We start from the raw sequence: 17,793 nt of genomic DNA on the forward strand, positions 1-17,793 counted from the left end.
ATTACATAAACATACAAAGAATATGAAAAATACAGCAAGCAAGTACTGCAACTGCAATCTATGATTGGAAAAGTTTGCAAAAAAGCTTTAGTTGGTATCTTTTGAAAAAGATACATGCATACAAAGACATCTTCGGAACCCAATGATTCATCTAAAATGATTTATAAAAAGTTTTCGTTGGTGTCTTTTGACACAATATATTGTATATTTATATATATATAAGTACAGGTGCAGAACCCAATGATTCATAATAAAAAATGATTCTCAAAAAAAGTTTTAGCTGGTATCTGTTGACAAGAAAACTGCAGAACCCAATGATTCATAAAAAAATATGTCAAGGGCTCGTTGACTTCACAAAACCGCACCGACCCTACAGATGACCTCATATCCGAACTCCTGCCCCGCCAAATGACAAAGCAAATAGCTTCTTAAAAATGTCATGCGAACTTTCAATAACATTCAATCAGTTGGCAAATACACGGGCTATAGCGGACCGGATGAGGTCAGCATACTTACTGATGGTTGAGTGTGATACGGAATGGTATAAATTCGCGTAGCGAGGCCACTAGGGGATCATTAGTTGAAAGAACAATTCTTGAGACTTTTCTCTCGCGACTCAGATCGATACGACATCCCCGGCATCTTAAGAAGAGATGGCTTTCCTTCAGTACCTGATCGTGGCAGTCGTGGTGGCCGGTAAGGTTTTGAATCGTCTTTCGTCTTTTTATTGCATTGACTGTTTATGGCTATTGTTAGACCCATGGTTGATCAAGTTATGCTATGCGATTTGGAACTGCAAAGATCACGTATCTTAGAAGAGTTAGAACTGTCACCTTTTAGAATTGTTAGATTTTGTTAGCACCAACTATCATATTTAACTTTGCCATAGGTTGTATCCGTTACAATTGTCATGCAATGAAGGTCTTCGTAGTAGTAGTAGTAGTAGTAGTAGTAGTAGTAGCAGTATCTCTGACTGTATCTGTATAGCGGGTATAACCACCTCTAAGCACAACACATAAGCTTCACAGGCACACGAACGAGAAAGCAATTTTTCCCTTTTTTTTTTACATTTTGTACCGTATGAAATTTCTTCTGATGCAATTCTGCAAAAGCAAATGTTGAGTTGAAAATACTATCTTCCAGAGTCGTAGGTATTAAATCATAATTCTTTAATTGACCATAAAATGGACTCATAATTATAATGACAGAAAGATATTCTGAATGATAAACTTTGTGCTCTGAAAAAGCTAGTCTCGGTTGCCAGGCACTGTCTGGCTTTGCAACAAGCTAGCAAGCCGTTACGGAAATGTGTATACTGTCGGTATTCTAGCTAGGCTTTAAAAAAAGCTGGTAGGTTTCTCACGTAGAAGCCTTGGCGCCAGAAAACTCATCCGTTGTTATGTTTACATTCCACAAACAAATTAATCTACAAAAGTAGTGATTATCTCATTTATTGTTTAATGTACGTAGTGTTATACCGGTCATACTACGCAATACAGATACGCAAACATATGTTTGACATGTTGTGTTAGCTTTAGATCAAAAGCTAACATTTGCTAACCGTAAAATGATTACACGCAATGTTTTTGCAATTATTTGACGAAATTGATGTTTGGATGACGAAATAACCAGCCATAATAAATACAAATGACCGTTTACGGTACGAGTACATTGTGTATGTTATAAGCTACATCTACAATGTAAAGTTTACTCGTTTAATTATCTTTTTCTCGTCGTTGTCTTAAAAAACGAAATCTTTCTGTGCCTTTTTTTCTTTTGCCTGACTCTTTCTGTCTTTGTTTTTTACCGTTGTACGTGTCATTCTAACATTTGTTCAGAATTTAATCAGGCGCGCTGATTGGCCAAAACTAAAAGCTCTGCTGATTGGCGGATGGTACCAGCCAATCAGTAGAGACCCCGGTAGCGCGCGACGATTGAATTAGCATATTACGTAACGTCATCACCAAGCGCGGATAGAATATGTGCGGGTCTAGTCTTTTTGCAAGAGAGAGCGCACTATACACTAAAAAGGTAGTTACTACAATATTGCGCGAGCACAAAATTAACATTACCAAAATATACGGGCTATTGACTCCTCCGGTAATTTTTAAATATGTATGTATATTTATAATTTAAAAAATTGAATATTTGTAAATGATATATAACTGAATGTCAATGTATATGAATGATTTATTTTAATATTTTTAATCTTCCGTGATATTATTGTATTTGTAAATTAGCAATAATTCAGACTTTTGCAAATTCTGTCCATGCTTATAAAGGTTTCTTATGTCTTATGTCTTAAAAAAAATTAACCTCGTTGCAGGCTCCCAGGCGAAGTCGCTGGTGGACCGGCAGACCGGGTGCCAGACGTTCTGCCCGTTTGTGTTCATGCCTGTGTGCGGGTCTAACGGACAGACCTACAGCAACGAGTGTCATCTGAACGTGCAGGCCTGTCAGCTGGCCGCCCAGTGAGTACCAAAACTAAGGCCACGCCAACTTAATTTGACGGATGATTTTCGCCTGTTCTAAAAAAAAAAGATCACGTCCTCCGAGGCTCTGGCCTGGCTCTAGGCCTGGGTAGTCCATGGTAGTTAGCAACAATAGGGAGCCGGCGGTAACTCTGGAGAACGGCACCCAGGCTACCGAAGCTCCACGACTCAAGATAACGGTACATACGATTCATAAACTCCGCAAAGAAGCCAGCATGTGCCGGCTTGTCTTATACGTCGCTATGTTCTGAGGCAAATTCATAATATCAGCTTTGTATCCCTGTGGTTTAGTAGCATTTTTATTTTTGGCAGGAATTTTTTTATTCGCCCGCGCGCACTAGTTTAGGGGTCTTCAGAGGATGTCATCAATAAAATTAAGTCGGTGTGGCCTAATTCATCTGCAATACGAAATTAGCCTGGTAGACCGACCATCGAAGGCTCGTCGGTATCTCTACGGTGTTGAGGAAGTCTTGCCGCTAAGGAAGGTATGTCGCGGAGTGGTATACGCGACAAAACTCCCTCCTTAGCAACACTCCATCCGAAGCACAACTCCCTGTTCGTAGTCTGTTAAAATCACTTCCAACAAACAAAAAATTAACACCACCACCGCACCAGTATGGGAAGAAAGCGACCACTTCTAATTTCATTAAAAATTTTGTTCCAACTCAAAAAGGTTAATTTTCTCACCTAGAGCTTTTGTCACTCTGGTCTTCTTCAATGTAAACTGACCCAGCAAGGTTTGTCACGTGGCTTTTCTGAAGTTTGACGACGCCAACACTAATTCCATCCTTTCAGGTTCTTGAACGAGCCTGACTTCGAGCCCCTGACGGTGTCCCACAATGGGATGTGCGGAAACAACAAGCGCCAGATCAACACCGCCGCCGACTGTCCCACGTTCTGCACCTTCCAGTTCGCCCCGGTCTGCGGCAGCAACGGCCAGACCTACGGCAACACCTGCCAGCTCAACAGCGCCGCCTGCATGTCGAGGTAAGAACTGCAACCTTATTTTCAGTCGCCATTTTGTTTTATCGACAAACCACATTTTTTATACGAACGAGTTGCAGTGTTCTAAATATTTCACCCCTGATGGCTTGTTTTGGTACTGCAGTTGAACTTCCGCTTTTGATCTCGTGATTTGGAAATACGTTAACTTTGTAATCCTGTGACAATATAAACTGTATAATTTCACAACGATTCTCATGACATTCTGCATAATGTTTTCAATCTATGTTTTTGCTAAAAGATTACACATACAATTGTCTGACAACATATTTCTTTATGAAATAAAAACTAAACTTTAACTGTCATCACTAAGTTACTACAAAGAATTGGGACTTACCCCAAATTTTCGGTTGACTCCATCAACCTTGTTCACGGAATGGGCCCGTCTACTCTTGGACCGTGACGTCAGAGACACGTGGCCGTAGTAGTGGGTAATACGTGTCAGATAACTTGTGTCGCCCCCCCGTCTCTGTTTTGAGTAGGTTTGTGAGCTCTTAGGTATACCGCTTCCTTCACTCCTCTTGCAAAGAAGTCCTATTCAGAATTAAGGATTTTAACCCCTTGTAAACAGCAAGGTTGATACAGTCAACCGAAAATTTGGGATAAGTCCCAATTCTTAGTAGTTAGCGTTGGCAGTTAAAGTTTAGTCTTTGTTTCATAATGACTTGTACCAACACAGATGAACTTTCATGCTAACATATTTCTTCTTTTTCTAGCTTCAACAACCCCGAGGCTGAGCCCATCACCCTCGCTCACCCGGGCATGTGCTAAACGGACAAATTCCAACGTTGTCCTACCAGCAGTACCCGCAAGGCGGCGTCGCTGACACGTATACTTTTAACGCTCGACATTCGTGTATCGCATTAAAAACTTCTTTTTGATTTCTTCTCGCAATAAGGGGATGTTTAAGACGCTTATATAATAATAAAATGCATCCAAGTCCTCAATTTTTTTTGTCATTCTTGATCATTTAGATGATGGAATGAGTAAAAATGAATGAATAGATGAATGAATGAAAGAACTTTTGATAGTGGACACACAGGAATTGTCAACAGAACGGAGTGCTACGTTGATTGAAAATTAAACATTTGCACACATGCACGAGCAAACACGCACACAAACAAACAAACAAACACACCCATAACTACGCATCCGCACACACGCACAAACACTCACAAAAACACACCCAAATTGACATATATATACATCCGCACACAAATACTTGCCTAAGTAAACGCGCACATACTAGTAAACACACCCAAAACTACATTACACATCCGCACACGTGCCCACTCAAGAAAACACAAGAGAAAATGACACATGTACAAATAAACACCCACAAATACACACCCAAAACAACACACCCGCAAAAATGCACAGGAGCTCTAACAAAACACACCCAAAACTAGAAAAGTAACACTTGCAAAGCAAATGCATAATGTTTACCTTCGGACATGGTCTGCCCTGTTAATTCTTACTTAAACATATTCACATACATGTATATGGTGACAGGAGTCTAAATGCCTACTATGAAATGGCAACATTATGTAACCCAACACCAGTTACTATGGTGACAGACGTCAACAAAAGAGGCCATTGGCCAGGTCAGAGGTAAGTGTTTGGAACAGATGAAGAAGAAATGGAGCAAAAACAATGTTTCCCTTCGGTAAACATAATAACATGTCCGCACACATGCACAAACAAGTGCTCACAAACTGCACACACAAAATACCATACCTGCAGACATGCACAAACACGCACAAAATAAAATAAAAATAAAAAACAGGTCCAAAACAACACATTCGCACACATGCAGAAGTAACAACAACTTTGAATTAAAGCTTGGCATAGTTGTAAAATTCGAACTCTGTTCCCACACAAGAAAGGGAACTCACCATAAATTTTCGGTCGATCTCGTCAACCTTCGTCAGATGTGTGATGCAATCGCTGACTCTTCGGAAGCGTGATGACGTCAGGAGTGCATCAAAAGTGGCGGGAAGACGAAATCTCCCACCGTCACCGTTCAAGAGAGTAACAACAAGTTGTTGACATTGTTGCTGGTTACGTCACCTCCTGTGTGAATAGAGTATATATAAATTACGGCGTAACAATACACACACCAGTGTTGAGAAAAAAACAAAACAAGTTCACATATTTCATTCTCCATTGCCTCTTGGACAAGCCTTTACCACAATGGTTATCCTGTGTTTCCTGGTCACCTTCCTTGTAGCTGGTATAGTACCATACTTATTTCTCCTACATTTTTATTTCGTACTTTTAAAACTATACTCCAATATTATCATAAATATCTTTATTGTAAGTTCAGGCCCGAGGCCTAATTGCAAACTGACAAGTACAGAATGTATTGAAAAATGGTTTAAAACCTGTGCTAACATAAAGTTCTACCTCTACTAAGCTAATGTTTTATCTCTGCACTTAAAATTGATAATGTATGTAAGTATATTAGCTTACTGCGTTAGAAATATTTTTCTCGCAACATATTTAATTAGATATATATATGGGTGTATGAACGTTACTTGTCACCGAATGGGGTAGGCGAGAATATAATGTTGAAACATTTTTATGATTCTGTATTTTCGGCCTCACTGCAGAAATATCCACTTACTGAATACTGTAATTGTTCGAGTTTTTAGAACTAGAAATAAAGTACAGTGCAAGATTATAGCTAAATATACGAGAATACACAACAACTATTTCGATTGTTATATTTCTCGATAGACCATACTGGTCATAATGCGTGGTACGTTAATTCTATAACCCCCGGTTTGCTACGCATAACGATCGATAAATAAAAATCAAACCGTGGTATAATAATGATAAAAATTTACACTTTTCATTATAGTACAGTTGGCATTGAATGAATGAATGAATGACTTTATTTCAGGTTATCCCCACAGTACAAACATAAAACCACATAAACACTAAACATACAACAATTTATACACATTTTTAAAATACGTATTTCTGAACTGACAGTCAGACCTCAATTGACAGCATATTATACTATTGTTGGTGGCGGAAAGTATATTAAAACGATCTGTAATTATTGTAATTGGGAACGCATCGATATAATACTGCGTGTCCATATGGTACATGGCGCGGTCACCGTGATACGTCACGTCGAAAAGGGCCGTTAAAAACAGCTGGTACGATTCTCATGTACTCACGGATACGGGGTCAGATGGTCGCGATAGCCGTAAGGCCACACCGCCTTAACTTTCTGGATGACATCCTCTGAAGACCCCAAACTAGTGCGCGCGGGCGAATAAAAAAAAATTCCGGCCAAAAATAAAAATGCTACTAAACCACAGGAATACAAAGCTGGTATTGTGAATTTGCGGCAGTACATAGCGACGTATACGACAAGCCGGCACATGCTGGCTTTTTGCGGAATTTATGAATCGGCACTGCACGTATGTACTGAGTTCTTGAGCTGTGGAGCTTTGGAACGGTGCCATCCTCCAGGGTTACCACAGGCTCCGTATTGTCGCTAACTACCATGGACTACCCAGGCGTAGAGCCAGGCTAGACGAGTTTTTTTTTTTCTTTTTTTAGGACAGGCGAAAATCAATGCGCGCGTGGATGTCATCCATAAAATTAAGTCCCTGTGGCTAACTGTACAATACGAAAGACCATAGGTACAATACAAGGATTCACCGTACCATTTCTTTCCGTTCATTTCTCTCTCTGTCGATTAACCTCGTCGCAGGCTCCCAGGCGAAGTCCCTGGCTAGCCGACAGACCACGTGCCAGAGCTTCTGCCCGCTGATCTTTATGCCTGTGTGCGGGTCTAACGGCCAGACCTACAGTAACATGTGTGACCTCAACGTCAACGCCTGTCAGCTGGCCGTACAGTGAGTACAATACGAAAGACCATAGGTGCAATACCACAAGGCTTCACCGTGCCATTTCTCTTCGTTCCATACCCTTTCTTCACCGTTCCACACCCAAACTCGACAGGTAGCCAAATACAAATGGGTGTAGAACGAACAGAAATGGCCCGGTAAATGCCTTGTCGTATCGTCGCTATGGTCTTTCGTAGTACAAGCCTTCTCTCTGCCTATTAGAATTTGAAAGTGGAAAGAAATGTGCACGTGGCTTCTTCAAGACAGCTTTTGAGATACCCACATAGGGCTGGTCACAAGCTCTCAACCTGTTTAAAGTAAAACTTTCGTTCCGACACAAGAGAGTCGTTCTCACCTAGAGCTTTGGACCAGTCACTCTGGTCTTCCTCAGTGGACTGACCCAGTGAGACTTGTCACGTGGCTTCACTGAAGTGTGACGTCACACTGGGTGCAAAGGGTATCTCTTTCGTTATCATGCAATTGAATGTCCAAAAACTCTAAATACTTCCCGAAGGTTTGATTTCCTGTGAGAACCTTGTCCATTGGTATATTTGCTTCCTGGTGTGTCACGAATATAGTGTGGCCCAATACGAGGTAACGCACGCGTGAGATTTCTTAACCGCGGAATTCCCGTGCATTTGCGATACAGCTCGATGCATTTTTCTTCCCTTTTCCCAGGTTCTCCAATCAGGCTGACTTCGAGCCGCTGATCTATGCACATGGCGGCGCGTGCGCTAGGAAGACCGAGAAGCGCCAGTTTACGGACTCCGCCAGCGGCTGCCCGATGTTCTGCACCCTCCAGCACGCTCCGGTCTGCGGCAGCAACGGTCAAACCTACGGCAACTCCTGCTTCCTCAACAGCGCCTCCTGCATGGCGACGTAAGTACTGCAGTTGGATATTTCTAGTACACTGCCATCATAACCGTGCTAGCCTGGAATCCATCCTACGTACTATTGCCGTTTCTAGGGACAGCGGTGACTTATAGAATAATCTCCAAGCAAACCATACGGTCGCAAGGCGGTATCCATTGGCCAGAGTAGTGTCCATTTGCCACAGATCTGGCCAATGGCCTTGCCACCGCATGACCTGCTTGGAGATCATCCTAGAACGGACAATAGTGAGTAGGGAATAATCCGATGTATTCCAGCCTATGATCATGCGTGATATTTACTGACTATATGCTTCTTTTGTGTTTTACGTCCAAACAGCATTTGGTAAACAATGAATTAATTCAGTGTCTAATTAGTGCTTTTGAATTTGACACAAACTGCAGATAAGAAATACGTTTTTAAGTACGTTCTTTATATTCAATCCTAGCTTCAACGACCCCGATTCCGAGCCGATCACCCTGGCACACCAAGGCGGCTGCAATGGGGAGGGGATGCTCTTTCCGGACATTGGGCCAGTGATGGTGTCCTAAACATTCCACCCGCTTGGTGGCGCTGCAGTGATGGTGTCCTAAACGCTCCACCTGCTAGGTGGCGCTGCAGTCAACCATATACAAACGTACCTCGACAACGCTGCGGGAATTCAAATTCTGCTGAATAAACGACATTCGAGGAAAATATAATATGTCACAGTCTTTATTTGTGGCCTTATTACTCTGTGAAGGAGGTATATCCCTCCTGTAGGAGTATTGTGGTCAGTTGGTTTTCGCGTTCGCAGCTAAGACACACGATTCTCTTTGTTTAATCGGCATGTAATTTAATACGTCGTCTGCAGGCATGCCCGTGATGATGCTCCTTATTTTTTTCATTTTAACGTATTTAAATGATCATTTGATTTCGAACGATTTTGACCATGATAATAGTAGAAAACATGTTTTTGTGATCCCTAGCGGTTTCTTGACGTACTGACAAAACAGCCGTGCGCACTATCTTTTTTTTTATATTCCGAAACATGCAATCACAAGACGTCGTGACGGCACACTCAAGTTTTTTCAACTTAAATTAATGCCGCCACCAACACAGGGACAGTACAATACTCATTTACACCTGAGCGAAGTGAGGAAAGTCGTGTAAAGTGCCTTTCCCAAGGGCACAAGATCGGTGGCATGTCAGGACTCGAACCCGGGGCCTCTGGTTCCGAGTCGAGAACGCTGCCGTGTACTCAGAGCAAACATATTGCTGCCGTCATCAGTCGGATTTGCGTCATATCCTGTGAGATTTTATCATAACGTTGGTCACACAAAACTGTTGAGAATCACCGAGTTAACATTTAGTGCTTTATACCACTCACTGAGAAACTGCTCAACATTAACAATGGTCATCCTGAGGTGTTTGTTGGCTGCCGTCTTGTTGGCCGGTACAGTACTATATCATTTGATTTGTCTCTCAAATTTTAGAAATTCCATTAGTTCTCTTTTATCATGTTGCCAGAAAATTTTACTTGAAGCTTGATATCTAAACTGGATATAAGATGCTCCCATAACTTGCTAAGCAAATGCTTGAAAAAAAGCAACAGCAAAAGCTCCCCCAGATTTTGTAAAAAAAAGTTCAAATCGCGGCACTGTGCGAAGACCGTTACAAGTATGCACGAATTGTATGTGCTTTGATGTATTCGTTAGTTAGTCAGTTAGTTGACCCTAAAATATGAAGGAGGACTGACTGACTTATTGATTGATTGATTGATTGATTGATTGAATGATTGATTGATTGATTGATTGATTGATTGATTGATTGATTGATTGAAAAAAATCATGTGCAGGAAAGCAGACAGTGCATCACTGGAAAAAATGTAGCCATATGGCGCATCTTTAGACAATAGTTATGTCAAAAACAGACAGAGAAGCAGATGGTAGATCTCTCACGATAATTCAGACCTAGCTCAACGTCACTCTCTAAATATGTAAGAAAACAAATACATGTAACATGTTCGTCCTAAGGATACCTTCATAGTTTTTCTCAGGATCGGTATATTGAGAGACGCTAACAAGTCGGTACCTAACGTGAAGTAGTGAGATATGTATAACCTATTTGAGATAGATCCCAAATGTAAAGTACTGTTGTATGAAATATATATTGCAATATCAACTGAAAAGTCGAACCCTGTTTAACAAGTGGTTGTGAATAAACAACTTTACTATGCAATCATTCACCAACCTTATGAAAATATCCCCATCCCCTTTCCATTGCAGGTTCGCAGGCCAAGTCCGTCCGGCAGAATGGCTGTCCGTTCTTCTGTCCGTTCATCCACATGCCTGTCTGCGGGTCGGACGCTGTCACCTATGGCAACCAGTGTGAGCTGGAAATCGCCGCCTGCCAACTCGCCGCACAGTAAGTCAAACTTGAGCTGGGGAGGGGGGCAGCAAGATGGCGGTGTGCTGGCAAGACGAGGAACGCATGGCATCATGGGAAGAGTAGTGGCCATTTTGATTTTTACCCAGCATTCCCTCGGCTGTAGTCTCGTACTACTGTCTCGCATTTTGAAAAAAAATTCATAAATATTCGTGAATTTGAAAGTCATAAACATTTATATCAGTTTTGAAACAGCAGCACACACGAAAAGCAACACCTAAAGTTGAATCACTGAGAAGGAAAGCATATTGTTTTTGCTCAGCTTCTTCTTCCGTTAAGGTCAATGACCTGGATCAGGCGGCTGTCTCCATGGTAACTAGTGTTGTAGGAGACACGCTGTAGTGTTGGGTTACATGATGTAGCAAGGGAGTCGGTGTACGTGTTTGATTAAGAATAAACAGAGCAGTACTTTGTAAGTCTAGGCCATTTATGTGAAGGTAACCGTTTTGCTTTGCAAATGTCACCTTTCAATTTTTTTTAATTCAAGGTTCTCTAACGAGCCCGACTTCGAACCCTTGACCACCGCCTATCATGGCGCGTGCGGATCCGTTAGGGACGACGCCAAGCGTCAGTTCGACCTCTGGGATTTGAACTCAGGGTGCCCGATGATTTGTCCGGCTCACTACTCGCCAATCTGCGGCAGCAACGGCCTGACGTACGGCAACATGTGCGAACTCAACGCCGCCTCCTGCGTCGCAGAGTAAGTAGTAGTAGTAGTAGTAGTAGTAGTAAAGTAGTAATAGTAGTAGTAGTAGTAGTAGTAGTGGTAGTAGTAGTAGTAGTAGTAGTAGTAGTAGTAGTGGTAGCAACGAGTAGTAGTAGAAATAGTAGTAGTAGTAGTAGTAGTAGTAGTAGAAGTGGTAGTAGTAGTAGTAATTATGTAGTAGTAGAGTAGTAGTAGTAGTAGTAGTAGTAGTAGTAGTAGTAGTAGTGGCAGCAGCACCAGTAGTAGTAGTAGTAGTAGTAGTAGTGATAGTAGTAGTAGTAGTAGTAGTAGAAGTAGTAGTGACAGCAGAAGCAGAAGCAGTTGTAGTAGTAGTAGCAGCAGCACCAGGAGTGTAGTAGTTGTGCATGTAGTCGTAGAAGTAGAAGTAGTAGTAGTAATAGATAGTGCTGTAGCTGTTTGCTCAAGGCATTTTTGTTCAACCAAGGAAAGGTACAGTGAGAATTAAACTGTCCTCCATCTCAAAACTATGCTTCTAGACTGACGTTTAATATGTTTGCTTAAAATTCAGGGCCAACAACTTGGAGCCTATCACCGTGGCGTACCATGGTGACTGCAATGGTGGCGGCATTTTTGAGCCTTTCGAGCCTTTGATGGTGTCCTAAATTGTCATCCCGCTTTCATCACCAGAGGGTGACTTCGACAACAGTGTCATGAAAGAAGGATGAAATGAATTCTCATTCTTTGAATAAAAACGTAGATCAGCATCTTGCGTATTTTCTCCCTCAGAGACCATTGTCTCTGTACCTTACGCAGACTGACTGAACACAATTATGAACAAGTTTAAGCTGACAAAACATTATCATAATGATATAGTATGAAAGATCAACAAAGGTAGCCATAAAAGTTGAGCTAGGCTGTGGTGACATTCGTCGAAGGTCGTAAGTCCTTACTCTCCAAGCAGAGGTTGTGGGGGAATGATCGTTACCTTTTTATATGTGGCCGTTTTTTTTTTTTGTTTTTTTTGTTTTGTTTTTTTTTGTCGCTACCCCCACCAACGTCGGTGGCCGTGGACCTTTTCTGGCTAATGGATACTGCCTGGCCAATTTGATACTGTCTTTTTGCCACCGATAGGGATCTGCTTGGAGATTAGTAAGTCCTGACATTTTCAGGCTAATTGTGATAGAACCAACAGCCGAATGAATCTACCGCTATCGTTTCGGCATTACATGATAGCTGAATTTTATTCTGTGAACGACTATGTAAAAAACAGACTCGAATGTATGACGACCGTACAATGAGTGTTACCACGTCTTTTCAGCATAGATTAAGGGTCCTAGACCTTATAGCTTTTACTAAATATAAATTGCATTTATTTTTAGTAAAAGTTACATAGGGAACAAACGAATACTTACGGAACAAATATATCAAGCTAAGGCCATACCGACACATTATATTGGTGTGTGTAAACGGGCGCAGCCAAAAACGGATATTTATTCGAGTGTAAACGAGGCCACATCCTGCTTCCAGTGCCAAAAAAAGCCACGGTCAAAACAAATTCACTGATATAAGTAAGGCTCTTCAAGCAAAAAAAAAGCCAATTTGTTGTAAAAACTTACGCGTACGGCTACTGTGTTATTATCGAAGTCAATCCAGACAACAGCAAGGGGCATCATGGCTATCATGCAGATGGTCTTCGTTGCTATTCTGATAGCTGGTAAGGAAAATGTTTTTACTATTCTGATAGCTGGTAAGCAAATCATTTTTACTATTCCGATAGCTGGTAAGCAAATCATTTTTACTATTCTGATAGCTGGTAAGCAAATCATTTTTACTATTCTGATAGTTGGTAAGCAAATCATTTTTACTATTCTGATAGCTGGTAAGCAAATCATTTTTACTATTCTGATAGCTGGTAAGCAAATCAGTTTTACTATTCTGATAGCTGGTAAGCAAATCATTTTTACTATTCTGATAACTGGTAAGCAAATCATTTTTACTATTCTGATAGCTGGTAAGCAAATCATTTTTACTATTCTGATAGCTGGTAAGCAAATCATTTTTACTATTCTGATAGCTGGTAAGCAAATCATTTTTACTATTCTGATAGCTGGTAAGCAAATCAAAAAATTATTCCAACATGTAATCACAAGATGTGGTGACGGCAACTTATTTTTATGCCGCAATGTACAGAGGACAATACAATAGTAAAGCTTCGGTCACAACCCGCCGTACGTGCTTCTGCGTGCTGTCTACGTGCAAAAAAGTGGGCAAACGTAGGGCATCCGTGCGTGTTGAGTACCGCCTCCGTACGGAATCCTACGGATTTGGGAGCACGCAGACACGCCGTAGAACTTTAAGTACACGTAAAACTTTTTCTGCGTGCGGTCTACGGATTCACCACCCGTGCGTGCGAGTACGGGCGACGCACGTGCCCCGTACGTACCGTACGAAAGACGCACGTGTGAGTACGCTCTCCTTACGGTAAAGTTGCAATCGCACAGAGATCGTACGTTGTAAGCACATACAACTCACTTACCACTTGCGCAACGTACGATGCACGCAACCGCTCACGGCCAGACGTGGCGTGCAGACCCCACTCTTACACCTTCCGAAACTGCGCGAGTGACGTGCGAGTGACGTGCGTCGATATGCCACTCCTTCCCCACGTTTTCAGTAAAAAAAACGTAGCAGACGTAGCCTCCCAAAAAACGTACGGACAAAAAGCACGTACGGAGGGCTGTGACCGAGGCTTAAGGAAAGTGTAAAGTGCCCTTCCCAATGGCACAACATCAGAGGAATGGCGGAATTCGAACACAGTACTCTTGGTTCCGAGACGAACCCTCTGCAGTTACGCCACACGACCCCACGGGATCATTTTTGCTTGGTATTTTGGTAACATACCTGTAGTTAGAATAACACGTAGCAACGCTAAGGGACGCCAGATGGGCGATAAGAGCCACAAATTAGACACTTCGAGGGTGTGAGTTTACTCACTCACTCACTCACTCACTCACTCACTCACTCACTCACTCACTCATTCACTCGGACCAATCCAGAAAGTCTCCTCCATAGCACTTGGTCTTCCATGGCCCTCCGCAATTCGTTGGTATCATGCAGGTCAGTGTCACATCGCAGATTGTCTAAGTAGGTGACTCTGGGTCTCCTCCTACCTCTTTTCCCCTTAGCAGTAGGCTCCCAAAGAACCAGATGGACTGCAGGGATTTCAGAGTGTCTAATGGGGTGACCAGCCAATTTCATTCTGTGCTGTTGTATTTTCTTGGTGACAGGTGGCAGATAGTCAAATTGACATGGTCAAAAGTCAAACTGTTCTCCAACTCCTGTGAGAGAAATTAGACTAACGGCAATTTGCGACCAAAATCTCTCGGTCATCATCAGGTATGTATCTGAAACAGCTACTGTTTTGGTTGAAAATTCCGGTGAGCCTAATTTCTTTGAAATGGACTTATGAATATAACATGGACCATATCACTTCATTTTCCATTTTCTTTACAGTTGAGAAACTATGTGAATTCATCTCCACTTGTTTTAAAGAGAGAGAGAGAGAGAGAGAGAAATTCTTCATATCTAGATTAGATAGATGTATTTTTAGTAGTTCCTAAGACATTTACTTTTATCCTTCTATCCTACTCTAGTATGTAATTGTTACTCAGAGTAATCTAACATTATACTCTAATGCAAACATATAGCCCCATGTGCATGAACATATGCAATAAATGTAACATATCCTTCGCATTCTTTTACTGTGGTTAAGAGGTTTTCGTTTGGACCAACTGTTGTTTAGATCTGATTTCTAATGTTCATTTTCCAGGCTGCCAGGCTAAGTCTCTGGCTGCCCGACAGAATGGAGGAAACCCGCATAACTGTCCGGAACACTGCCCGTTCAACATCGAGCCGGTCTGCGGGTCCAACGGGGTAACCTACGACAACCCGTGCCTGCTGGAGGCCGCCGCTTGCCAAGACGCCACGCTGTGAGTATAAACATGCAACGGCCTTTATTATGATAATTATTAGCGGATAGGTAGGTCCTGATTGGTTAGTGAGAATAACCAATCAAAGAAGAACTATTGTTGAGCTTGGCCAAGCTCTTTGCATATGGTCAGCTACTAATTATCATAACGGATGTCATGGCTTTTACACTATCCCTCTCCTTCCAACAAGCGCACGTCCTTGTACGCATCTAGTTACAAAACAAAAGGTCATGGCCGGAAGAGCACGCATCTACATCTTACAAATGGCTTGCAGTAACTCTGTGGTACCGATTTGACCTTCCTGTTAATCTACGGTTACAAAATATCGCCATTCCCCTTAACCCAACTTACTGTTATTCAATTCAGATATAATCTCATATGTGCTCTAGCGAAACTGACTACGTATACATGCCTCAACGTATAGTATCCACATGTATGGCTTATTACATACATTCTAGTTTAATTCCAAGCTGACTACCCAGCCCTTACCAGTGCAAACATATTATTTTCCATTAACTCCTCTCTAACTAGCTCCTTTCTTTAAGGTACTCCGGCCAGTGGAACTACAAGCCCCTGACGCTGGCCCATTATGCCCCATGCGGCACCCAGAACCGTAAGCGTCAGTTCAACCCCGGCACCGATCACTGCCAGACGCACTGTTCCGACCACTACGATCCCGTGTGCGGCAGTAACCATCAGACCTACACCAACCGCTGCTACCTGGAGTTGGACGCCTGCCAGTTCAGGTACGTTCTACTGTTGCAAACCTCTGTTTTTGGAGCTGGAGTTTTCTTGTTCGAAATTGAAGTTTTATGTTGGAATTTTTTGCCACAACCTAAGGCCACACCAATTTTTAAATTTGTTGGTTCTCGGATTCGCCTCTTCATTTTTTCCTGATTTGCAAAAAAAAAAAACGTTTCTGGTTCTGAATCAACTCAAAAATGCTCATATTTTGCCCCCAACAGTTGTGGAAAGTCCTTTTCTTCCTAGCTGTTGCAGTGTTTCCATCTATCAATGCAGTGGTTTGATTAAAAGTTCAAAATTTATTGTTTGAATATTAACACAACCTTTTGTGTTGACTTCATGGCTCCTATCATACCATTTGGGGCTATAATAGGATGCCTAAACCTGTTTTTATTTTTATTTTTTTTCCCCTGTCGCTTCATGTTTTTTCTGACAAAATCCGAGAACCAACAAATTAAATTGGCGTGGCCTAAGAGTCAGTATGAATAAAAACTCCACAGGCAGGAACGACAGGGACATTGCAAGCTGAGAGTTTCTGGTGAGATTCCTTAAGTGGGCATACCTCTCCAAGTGGGATGGGGTAGTTTAGACTGCCAATCAACTTACCCGGGTACCCTTAAGACCTATCTGTGGTATAGTCGTAAAGCCATTGAATTGTGTCTCATGTTTCTTAATTGTTTGTTTTGTTTGTTTGTTTATTGGTTCGCATATATTTAATAATTACAAAAGGATACACATTTAGAATTACTAACCATGAGGACATAGTGTTAAAATACTTTTTCATCACTATCGTGTCCATTTAAATTGTTCCTATAGCCTTTTTTTTCATATTTTTATTGCATTTCTATTCCTAGTCCTTTCTTTTTATGGTTTGTAAATATATTTTTTGTTAATCATCATTAAAGTCTGTTATATGAAGTCTTTGTTTATCCTTTTGTTCTTTCAGTGCTCAACATCCCGACTCCCCCCATACCATCACCGTGGCATATAATGGCCCCTGTAACGGTGTACCCGAGAAACGTAAGCGGCAGTTCAACCCTGGAAACGAGCACTGCAATACGCACTGTAACGACCACTACGATCCAGTGTGCGGCAGTAACGGGCAGACCTACGACAACCGCTGCCTCCTAGAGTTGGACGACTGCATGTTTAGGTTCGTTCAACTAATATGTTCTGCAACTCGCTGTCTCTAAAGTACGGTAGGAACATCATCATTGGATAGCTTCAATCATAGAAGTTCATCTGTGTTGGTAGTTAAATGTTTAGAGTTAAAACTTTAGATTCAACACAAAATGTTCTCTCACCTAGAGCTTTCGACCAGTCACTCTGGTCTTCTTCAGTACACTGACCCAGTGAGGCTTGTCACGTGGCTTCTTTGACATGTGACGTTAACACTGGGTCAAAGATATCTGGTAGACAATGTCGGTCCCCGTCGCGGTTAAGTGAAGGATGATGGGCCCTGATGTAAATAGCCTCCTTCACCACTCTCAGGAAATAGTCTTATTCAGTGTCCAAAATCCTTACAGTGCAAAAGTAAAACAAAGTGTCCGGGTGACTCTATGTTGATGTGTTTGTGACACTTCTGAACTGGCTGAGCTTGGCCGTCTATGTTCCTGAAACCTGGTTCCGGCTATAGAGATATAAATACAGATGATTATATTGTAATCGGAGAGTTCAGACTCTGAAGTGAGAGAATGGGTTTCCTTGTTTTATCATTTTAAGGTTCATCCTTTTCT

The 17,793-nt window shown here is 41.8% G+C and overlaps 3 protein-coding genes across 3 annotated transcripts in view; all 3 read left to right on the plus strand.

The window, feature by feature from the left end:
- Positions 1-555: 555 nt before the first annotated feature.
- LOC109479574 (four-domain proteases inhibitor-like) lies at positions 556-8,928 on the plus strand. Its single transcript, XM_019781564.1, is given in 7 exon segments — positions 556-696; positions 2,327-2,471; positions 3,288-3,488; positions 4,211-4,260; positions 7,225-7,369; positions 8,039-8,239; positions 8,679-8,928. Coding segments are annotated over 7 exon segments (888 nt in total). The 5' UTR covers positions 556-653; the 3' UTR covers positions 8,782-8,928.
- Positions 8,929-9,550: 622 nt separating this feature from the next.
- LOC109479479 (four-domain proteases inhibitor-like) lies at positions 9,551-12,088 on the plus strand. The gene is made up of 4 exons (XM_019781443.1): positions 9,551-9,665; positions 10,498-10,636; positions 11,145-11,357; positions 11,893-12,088. Exons 1-4 carry the CDS (start codon positions 9,623-9,625, stop codon positions 11,984-11,986), a joined length of 489 nt encoding a protein of 162 aa, XP_019637002.1. The 5' UTR covers positions 9,551-9,622; the 3' UTR covers positions 11,987-12,088.
- Positions 12,089-17,225: 5,137 nt separating this feature from the next.
- Positions 17,226-17,793, plus strand: part of LOC109479475 (agrin-like) — a 12,895-nt gene continuing 12,327 nt past the window's right edge. Inside the window, exon 1 of the mRNA XM_019781440.1 lies at positions 17,226-17,251. Coding sequence (XP_019636999.1) covers positions 17,226-17,251 — 26 coding nt within the window. The remainder of the gene's footprint in view (positions 17,252-17,793) is intronic.

Source organism: Branchiostoma belcheri, unplaced genomic scaffold (genome assembly GCF_001625305.1).
Source record: "Branchiostoma belcheri isolate BF01 breed outbred unplaced genomic scaffold, Haploidv18h27 scaffold49, whole genome shotgun sequence".
Lineage (NCBI taxonomy): Eukaryota > Metazoa > Chordata > Leptocardii > Amphioxiformes > Branchiostomatidae > Branchiostoma > Branchiostoma belcheri.

Bases quoted from the DNA above. Each gene is read 5' to 3' on its own strand.
- LOC109479479 (XM_019781443.1), top strand. From the start codon at position 9,623: ATGGTCATCCTGAGGTGTTTGTTGGCTGCCGTCTTGTTGGCCG. The intron at 9,666-10,497 runs GTACAGTACTAT...TTTCCATTGCAG, and splicing joins GGCTGCCGTCTTGTTGGCCG to GTTCGCAGGCCAAGTCCGTC. The intron at 10,637-11,144 runs GTAAGTCAAACT...TTTTAATTCAAG, and splicing joins GCCTGCCAACTCGCCGCACA to GTTCTCTAACGAGCCCGACT.